This window comes from Octopus sinensis, linkage group LG2, assembly GCF_006345805.1.
Source record: "Octopus sinensis linkage group LG2, ASM634580v1, whole genome shotgun sequence".
Lineage (NCBI taxonomy): Eukaryota > Metazoa > Mollusca > Cephalopoda > Octopoda > Octopodidae > Octopus > Octopus sinensis.
This window is the reverse complement of record NC_042998.1, coordinates 126,867,396-126,877,922: the sequence shown is the minus strand read 5'-3', so window position 1 is coordinate 126,877,922 and position 10,527 is coordinate 126,867,396. Positions and strand designations below refer to the sequence as shown.

The following is a 10,527-nucleotide window of genomic DNA, read 5'->3' as shown; positions in this document are numbered from 1 at the left end:
TATATATATAGATATATATATATATATATATATATATATATATATATATGTATGTATGTATGTATGTATATATATATGTATGTATATATGTATGTATATATATATATATATATATAATATATATATATATATAATATATATATATATATTATAATATATATATATATATATACATACATATGATACATCATAAATGTCTAGTTAAGTATTACAGAATTTTTAACGATCACTTCTTAGATACATTGAATAACTGATTGCTTCATTGATTTTCTTTCTTTGTTCATTGATTTATTGATTCATTTTATTTTTTATTCAGTCGAGGAAATCGATAAATGCTTTGACTGATTTACCAGTAATGACATCAATAGCAGCCATTCTAATTTCCGTATCGCCAAACGACATGACTGTTTTAATCTCTCGCCGTGACGGTGTGATAGGTACCTCGGTGGACAAATCAAGCGACAAGGTACCACATTTGCGAACGCTGGTATCCGTGATGAATTTTACATCTTCATCGTCTGATGCGTAGATGTTTATGATGCTGAGTTTCTGGTCAATTTTTGCCGGGGTGTAACTTCTGATTACTGTTTCTCCTGCTTTCAACGGTTGATTAATCACAACGAATTTATCGAAAACGTCTGAACACCAATCCATTCCGTCTTTAGAAAACAGTTTCTCTTTCGGGTGTTTCTTCTCATCGTAGCGATTGAGGACTCCAACACCATAGGTAAGTCGTGACCGCCGCACGCTTATCACCGACGGATTTTGTCCATATAGAACTGCTCCTGAAACGCAAAAAAAAACAATAATTTAGTGAAAAGATGAAAGTATATATTTCCTACTCACGAGCAAACAGAAAATATATATTCTCTTTTCCTCGCAGCTCAACAAATAAAAGGAGTCGTGCTATCCTAAAATAATAATTCGTTGTCTCAATAATTACCTTGCTTTGTCATATTGTAAGATTTCGAATCTCATAGATTCTAGAGTCGTTCGAAAATTTGTCATTGGACAAGAAACATTATCGTAAAGTTAACAGCATTGTATTCCCTATCTAATCTTTCTGCTCTACAGTAATCATATATATTTACCTACGCAAAAGCATATATGCATACAGACACGCGCAGAATATGTGTGTGCGTATTTCATTCTATATATATATATATATGTATATATATATATGTGTGTATGTGTTATCATACAGTAAGTTTGTGTTTGTGTGTGTGTGCCTGTGTGTGTGTGTGTGTGTGCGTGCGTGCGTACCTGTACGCAAATATTTTATGAAATTGTGTATGCATGCGTTTCACTCAGTTGCTTAAATACGTTTACTTTATACTTGAATATTACATGAGGAAAAACATTTGTTATATAATCCAAGGAGAAAGTGCATCACTAGAATTTAGAAAACATCAGGTACAAACTGGAAGCAAACTATCTAAGGGTATGGAGAGAAAAGTAAGAACTTCTTGAGCTAAACAAATATACGTTTTATTTTCAGCAAAGTATCATGGAAACCATGGTTTTCGCGAAAATAACAAGACAAATATTTAAAAACTGATATGAAAAAGTTATTTATTTTCATATTATGAGGGACATTGGGAAATGTGTAATACGAAAAAGGAGAAAATTGAGAATCAGATAACAGAAACGAAATAATATTTCCTCTGAGTCACATAACCCCCTGGAACATTCTATGAATATTCTAGATAATTAGATAACTTTCGATTCCAGATATTGTGTTTTGGGTTGCATTTTAGATGGTTATTCCCCCAAATATCAATATGCACTTTTTTAACACTTTAATATCGTTCAGCTGAGAGACTATCTATATCTTTCGCTTGCAGTACTTAATCACAACTAAAATAAGCTGTGCCTTTAATGTTAATTTGAATGAAGGTTTTTTTTAAGGGGTTTTCTTTTTCGTACGCATTTGACACTGTTGGATGTGATTCTATTATGTGAGTTCATAAAACTTATTCATAAATGTTTTGATCACCATCTGCACTGCTGCTCATCTATGGGATTTAATTACTACGTGTTATTTTTTATTTCTTAAATACGTGATTTAGGCATTCATTTTTAAAATTATTTTATGTATTCCAGAGCATGCATGTGAGTGTGTATGTGTGCGTGTGTGTGTGCGTGTGTGTGTGTGTGTGTCTTTCTGTCGTTATTTGTCCCCCACAATCGCTTGACAACCGTCTTTGGTGTGTTTACGTCCCCGTAACATAGCGGTTCGGCAAAATAACCGATAGCATAAGTACCAGACTTTAAAAAAGTACTGGGATTGATTCATTCTATTAAAACTTCTTCAATGCAGAGCCCCAGCATGGCCATGGACTAATGACTAAAACAAGTAAAAATATAAAAGTTATATATATAAAATAATATTAATCTATATATATATTCGTATTCATACACACACATGTATATGTGCGTATGCGCGTTTGTGTGTATGTGTATATTATACATATATATGTATGTGTGTATGTGTATACAAGAGACAGGCAAACAGGCAGAACCTCCGTCGGTCAAGGTTGACCGTGTATCTGCACCTGTACGTGCAGGCTTGGAGCAAACGTTTTAAGAGAAAGATTGCCATACTTGTAAATACCGATGCTATTCACAGAAAGGCTACTGCCATATGGCCAACACATGCTCTCAGAATGCAAAAATCTGGCAAAGAGAACGCAAGATATCTTGCTCTATCCTGAAATTGTTCCCAATTTATTAACCCTAGTTTCGCACCTTTTTATCGATCTTGGAGGGATTAGATCAGAAGCTGACTTTGGCGTGTCAACTCAGAGGGCAGGATGTCAGAAAAATACTGCGACTAATTGTATCCAACGCGATAATGACTATACCAATTCGCCTTTTGTGTGTGTGTTTGTGTGTGGTGTGTGTGTGTGTGTGTGTGTGTGTGTGTGTGTGTGCGCGTGAGCGTGTGTGTGAGCGTGGTAAATTTTCCATTCGGTTTCCCTCTGCACAGAAAATACTTCACTTGCTAAAGGCACCTCTCAGTGAGCCTGCAACAGAAACACTTTATTGCGTAGTAAGCTATTTAATCCCACGTCTATCTGATAGACACACACACACACACACACACACACATACATCTATGCAGATAATTGGGTTCAATTAAATATAATTTTTTGTGAGACTCACTTGTTTGGTCAGTGATTTCATCAGAAACTAAAGTAATTACATTATACCAAAGACATAGTAGACATCCAAAATAATAGATAATTGCCAATTTCTCTTCATTTGAGAATTTTATACATAATATAGAAAACTTGAATGCTTATATGAAATAAAATTATAAAAGTGAATATTTAGTGTAATACACTCCGATATAAATGTATTAGTACTCCATTTGTTAACGCCAGACCGTAACTTGTGTCACTCACAATACATTTTACTGTTTATAAAGCAGGCATAAATTATCCTTGATGAATTTTAAGAAAAACGAAACTAAATGCCCCCTGCCTTTTCCAAGTTGCAGAATGCCTTATGCTTTTGCTAAAGGTATAATTTTTCATGCGTGTATGAATGTCTGTGTGTGTACACGCACACAACTATATACATACATTTGCATATATCTATATATATGTGCTTTGCTTCGTAACGCGGAGTAGATGAAACAGGGACAACTGATGAATGGGAATATTCTTTATATTGCATGTTTATTTTCTCTGTTTGTTTCTTTCGTTGTCCCAAAAAGTTCGTTTTCTGTTTTTGTTATTATGTTTTCGTTTCTCATTGTGTTCAACGTTTTTTTATGTCCTGTACCCATATATGCATGTATATATACATTATATATGTAGGTATGTACATATATGTAATATATATATATATATATATATGTACATATATGTATATATATATAATATATATATATATATATAATATTATATAAAAAATATATATATATCCATATTTTAATATTATTTATATTATATATATATATAGATATATATATATATATATATATATATATATATATTATATATATATATATATTATATATATATATATGTATGTATGTGTTTGTGTGTCTGTGTTTGTATGTCTGTGTTTGTCTCCTTACATTGCTTGACAACCGATGCTGGTGTGTTTACGCCCCCGTCACTTAGCGGTTCGGCAAAAGAGACCGATAGAATAAGTACTGGGCTTACAAAGAATAAGTCCCGGGGTCGATTTGCTCAACTAAAGGCGGTGCTCCAGCATGGCCGCAGTCAAAAGACTGAAACAAGTAAAAGAGTAAAAGAGTATATATATATATATATATATAGGCTGGGAAAAGTTCGGAGAGCTCCTACCTCTGCTGGCAACAAAGGGCCTTTCCTTACAATGAAAGGAAAACTGTATGATGCCTGTATGCGAACTGCTATGCTACACAGCAGTGAAACGTTGGCTGTGGTGGCCGAAGGCATCCGTAGGCTTGAAAGAAATGAAGCTAGTATGTTTCGTTGGATGTGCAATATCAGTGTGCATGTACGACAGAGTGTGAGCATGTTGAGAGAAATGTTGGGCGTAAGAGGCATCAGATGTTATGAGGAAGAAAGACGGCTGTACTGGTACTGTCATGTGATGCATATGAACGAGGACATATGTGTAAAGTGCCGATCTCTAGCTGTGGAGAAAACCTGTGGAAGGGGTAAACCCAGGAAGACCTGGGGCGAGGTGGTGAAGCAATGCCTTCGAACTTTGAGCCTCACGGAGGCCAGCTGAACTTAAAAAAGCTCTTTTTGAACGTTGGGCCTCACGGAGGCAATGACAATGACCAAGACCTTTGGTATTATGTTGTGCTTGAGAAGAAGACCCATCAAGCCATGTGAAATCATAGTCGTGGCAGATACTGGTACACGCAACTGGCACTCGTGCTGGTGGCACCTATTACACTCTCGGAGTGGTTGGCGTTAGGGAGGGCATCCGGCCGTAGAAATCATTCCAAATCATACTGGAATCTGGTGTATCCCCTCAGTTTGCCAGCAGTAGTAGAGATGATGCTGATAGTTTTGGGAAACTTACGTTGATTTCTTACTTTCTTTTACATTGTCACAATTGTTGTTGATAATAGCGTTGATGATAGAAATTGTTATGGTCGCGGTTGTCGTTATTCGTAGTTGATTTAATTGTTATATTATAACGGCAGAATCTAATTTTTTATCTGTTATCGTAGGTGTAGTATATAACTGAGGTAGTAGTTTTGTTTATGTTGACTGTGATGACGGTCATCTTTGCTTAAATTAGGCATAATAGTTTATTAGCAAAATTAATTATGTTATGGGAGGTGAATGTTGTTGATTATAAGGGCAACTGAATTTGTTCAGTTCCAGCTAACAACAATTTAATTTCATGAAACACACAAATTAAGTAATTTAAATTAGAGCTAATGGTTTATTTTCAACATTGACATGTGTATAAGCATGTAAGTGATTGGCTGTGTATGTGCGTGTTTGTATGCAGCAATGTGTGTTACGTGTGATTGGGTTTGTAGGTTTGTCTAGTTGTACGTATTAGTACGTATGCGTATGTTTCTTTGTGTGTGTGTGTGTGTGTTATTTCTAATTGTATAAATGATCAACTGTGTGGATGTGTGGATGTTTAATGTAAGAGGGTTCCGTGTGTGTGTGTGTGTACGCGCGCGCGTTTATGCGTGTGTGTGTGTGTGGACGCTTGTAAGCGCCTCTCTATTTCTAATAGTTAATTTATCATGAGAAGCTAGAAAGCAGAGGCTGATTACACATAGAGCTTCAATTTGCGGAGTTGAAGGTCAGCAGTCAAGTAGAACACACAGTAACGAATGGAATAATACAGGTTATAAGTGGATAGAATGAGATATTGCTTGTAATGTCTGATGGGTTGCTTTATGATGTTAAAGCTCATTACCGATAGAACAAAGGGAAAATTTAGATTAGAGAATGCCTTGAAGTAGAAAAATGGTGCATAAACCAAAATATGAATTGCAGATTAAATTATGGTTGTGAAGGATGAATACTGGAAACTATACAGTTTGGCCATAGATTGGACAGGCCATTAAATAATTCCTGTTACAGAAAACTAACCCTAACTGAAGCCGTTTTCATCTGAACGTTGTTTCGGTGTGTACCCTGCAAATAAAACACAGTACTCCGGAGGATCACAGAGAATAGCATGATAAGCTAGCTTTATCAGATATCGAGAGGTGGTGAATTTTATACAGCATAGCGTCTATGGCTGATCCAATCAGTAAACAAATTGCCAAACCTAGTGATTTATACAAAGGTAGTACGAGTCTCGGACGACTCGCCGCTGTCATTAACCTCGGCACTGTAACTGCCGGATGCAGAATTTATTACTGAAATGAGTTGACTTACATAATAATACTGGGCACACAAAATATAAAATGAGATTATCAGAGTGTCTCAACTTTTCATTGGAACCCAATGTTCCTATTGTGAAGTGTATCCGAGATGGTTTGTGGAATATGTATAAGATGTTCTATTATGTGTATACCTGTGATGGAGTGTATTTGTAATGATCTATTATAGAGTCTATTTGTGATGGTCTATTATGGAATTGCCATTTTTGTGGGCATGTCTTCGTTATGATCGCTACCGAGATGTATTTCTGATGGTTTAATATGAAGTCTGTTTGTGAAGGTCTATTCTACGATCTGTTGCACAATCTATCTGTGATGTCATATTTGTGGGAGTTTTGTAACTATAGATGATACTGATGGTCTATCGTGAGGTGTATCTATGAATGTCAGTTGCTGGTCTATTGTGGAGTATGCTTGACACAAATACTCTGAGATGCATATGTAATGGACTGTATTTAAGTCTATTGCATGGCCTATCTGGGATGGCCCTTGTAGAGTGTATCTACGGTGAGTTATTGCAGTGTACATATAAATGGTCTGTTATAGTGGGTATTTGTGAGACGCAACTATGACGATCTGTTACGCTGTATAGCTGAATTAGTCAATCGTCGAGAGTAGCGAAGATGCTCTGTTGTAGAGTATATTCTAAAATATTTTTTGTCGAGTCTCTGAGATTATCAATCATGAAGTTTACTCGAGAATTGTCTAGCGTAGAATATATCTACGATACTCTACTTTGAATAATATCTGAGATAGTATCTGAGAAATTCTGCTAGCACTCAGCTAAAATAATTGTTCCATTCGTATGGACCCAATCCTTTTTGAGTGCATCAACGACTAGAGACGAAACTGTTTTTTGTTTAAGCTGACGAGTTTGATTTAAAAGATACTTTACTGACATTTGATAACAGTTCGCACTATCACGTTGTAGCTCGGCCTTTAACCCTTTAGTGACATAAATTTAGTGACACTGATAAATGCACGATGCACAACGATTTAATTCTGAAGTAAATATAACAAAAATATATTGATTCTTTTACCTTTCAATATAGACATGCCAACACCTTGAGGAATAATTACTTTCAGTATATCTCCAAATTCCCGCCTTATAAAATGCTGCAGCATGTGTGATTCTGCAAATCCTCCAACCAAGAATAAATATTTCAAATCTGAAAACAAAAATAAAACAATCATTAAATTATTCATCAATTAAATATACGTGTGTATGTCGACGAATACATTTACAAGTATGTGTGTGTGTGTGCAAATGTGTGTGTATGCGCACACATACACACACACTCACGTACATACACACATGTACATATGTATGTATGTATGTATGTATGGTTGGATGGATGGATGGATGGATGGACGTATGTATGTATATATGAATGCACGTGGCTTACTAATTAGTGTGTTGCTCTCGCGAGCTTAAGTAGTGAATTCGATTGGGCAGCGTGCTGCTTCAATCTACTGAACTGAAATGAGCACCAACCGAGTGTTTGGGCAGTCCTCTATTCTATTGGCTGTCATATCGTCTATGTTCCGTTTGGTCAAAAGATGAGTGGGTCGATAGTTTGTGCACGTCTGCTCCTGATTACACGGGCATCGAAAAGCAATCAGCGACTTGCACCAAGTCACACTCGTTTACTAGTGACAGCATTCGTATATAAATATCGTGTGTGTGAGTTTGTGTGTGTGTGTTTGTGTGTTTGAGTGTGTGTGTGTGTGTGTGTGTGTGTGTGTGTGTGTGTGTATGTGTGTGTGTGTGTGTGTACACATACCTGGTGTGCTAAGGATTCTGCCAGCTCATTACCTTTGAGTTTAAATATATATTAAAAGAAATGTTTTAATGCCTCAGTTTTGTATGTAAGTAATTGAGGGGTAAGATAAGTACCATACCATATTCCCAGTAGGATCTCCCAGGTCATTAAGACTGATTAGTAAAGGTCCAGCATGTACATCTCCAGATTAAAGTCGGCAAGGAAATTCGTAGGCATATATTCTGCTCAGCTACGGACTCAATCTCAATAGCGACACGTATTGACCAGATTGCAGAGTTAAATTGGCAGGCGTTACAAAGTCAATATCAATATTTATGTATGTGATTACACGTGTGATTCGCAGTAACAGTCAAAGCGAAATACGAAAAGAGAAAAATAAGTAAAAGAATTTTTAAATAATGTATGAAAATGAAATTAGCAAAAACTAAATTAGCAAACTGGGAGAAATAGAGGAAAAAATAAAAATAGAACGCTATGAAACGGTACGGTAACACAAAAGAAAACAGTGTGTGAAGTTTAAAGTTACAAATTCAAAGGTTTTCATTTCAGACACATCATAATTAAAAGAATTATTTCTCTTGACATCTGTCGGCTGATGATTTGAAATCTATGAAATTATGCAAATAATCGTTTTAATCAATGACTCACTAAATTATTTGCCAAAATGTTTGCCAAAATTGTTTGTCCAGATCTTATTGCTACAAACATTTTTTTTTTAAATCGAAGGGCTATGAAAAATATAACCAAATAAAAAATACCAGAAGATATAAGATGGTAGGCGTTACAATTCATCATTTTTTAATGTCGAATATTACTTCACTTATGATTTAAATACAGTTTTCTGTAAGATGTAAATGATGTCCTCACCCGTTCTTACCATAAATAAGAAAGTTATTTATTGGAAACAATTACAAATTTAGTTTAGGATCAGTCGGGAGGCACATACTCTCACTGCACAAGCACACATACACATATACATACCGACCAGACCATCAGATGTTGCTACACATCGCTGGTCACAATGCGTTCGCATTGTTTTAGCCTTCGAATGACGCCACCCCGCTGGCTAAGCGAGCAGGGCAACAGAAGAAAGAGTGAGAGACAGAGTGGTGAAGGAGTACAGCATGGATCATTACACCCTGCCGGAGCCTCGTGGAGCTTTTAGGTGTTTTCGCTCAATAAACACACACAACGCCCGGTCTGGGAATCGAAACCGCGATCCTACGACCGCGAGTCCGCTGCCCTAACATTGCGCCTATATATATATATATATATATATAGAGAGAGAGAGAGAGAGAGAGAGGAACAAATAGAGAACGAGAGGAGATTCAAAATCCCTTTATCCTGGAATCTGCGCCCAGAATAAAGACACCAAAAATAGCTTGAAATTCGTTTTTAACGAATTGTTTAACAGTTATTGTAGACATGAAGTTTTTTCACAAAGGAAATAATTTATTTATATGCAGAACTTCTCTCCCGCTCTCTCTATCTTTCTACCTATCTCTCTATCTTTCTATCTATCTACCTGTCTTTCTATCTATCTATCTATTTTCTGCATAGATCGTATTAACGATCTATGCAGAAAAAGGAGAAAAAAGATATACACATTCCATAAATGTTTAATTTGGCGTATTCTAGTTGGTTTTGTTTCAATTTTTTTTCCACAAAGCCAACAACTTCGAGAGAGAGGTAAGTCGATTATTTCAACTCCTTGACGAAATTTGCTCTCAAAGAACCAGACGAAATGCGGCCTAGCATTTTTGCCGGGATGCTAACGGTTCTGCTAGCTTGCCACCTTGTTTAGTTTAATCTATTTACTAACATTTACGACATGCGGATGATTTCAAACAGGAATGATATGGTACTATGCACGGCTACCTATGACTAGAAAATATTTAAGATCTTTGTAATGAGAAGAAAAAAATACTAAACGTGTATATCTGTGCAACTTGTTTGTTACTCTTTGATTCAAAATTCCAACTTCTAATCTCATCATGATTTATCTAAAAGTGATATAACCCCCAGGACACCAGGCGTTCAAAAGATTTTTAATATTTATTTTATTACAGTTTTGTTTTTAAATATTTAAAATACTACATTTGTTATTTTGTTTGAATATCTTCTCGTATGTACCTTCTTTCATATAAAATGTCATTATTAAGAGATGAGAGAATATTCAGTTACCTTAAAATGGCACGGTATAAAGGCAAACCTAATCAATTTTCCGGGAATACCTATCTAAATAAATTGGAATGTTCCGAACGGCTAGTTGCATGAATGGGAGAGCATTAGACCTATTTATCCGAAGATCATTGACGCGTGGCTCTCAACTGATTAACTGAAGCTAGGAAAGGTTAATGAATACAGTGGAGTGTGAAA

General features: G+C 35.7%; 1 protein-coding gene across 1 annotated transcript in view; it reads right to left on the bottom strand.

Moving 5' to 3' along the window:
- Positions 1-304: 304 nt before the first annotated feature.
- LOC115232663 (heat shock 70 kDa protein 12A) overlaps positions 305-10,527 on the bottom strand; it is a 286,065-nt gene continuing 275,842 nt past the window's right edge. The window contains exons 8-9 of the mRNA XM_029802682.2: positions 7,405-7,533; positions 305-785 (exon numbers count right to left, since the gene is read on the bottom strand). Of these exons, the coding sequence (XP_029658542.1) occupies positions 313-785; positions 7,405-7,533 (602 nt within the window). The 3' untranslated portion in view covers positions 305-312. The remainder of the gene's footprint in view (positions 786-7,404; positions 7,534-10,527) is intronic.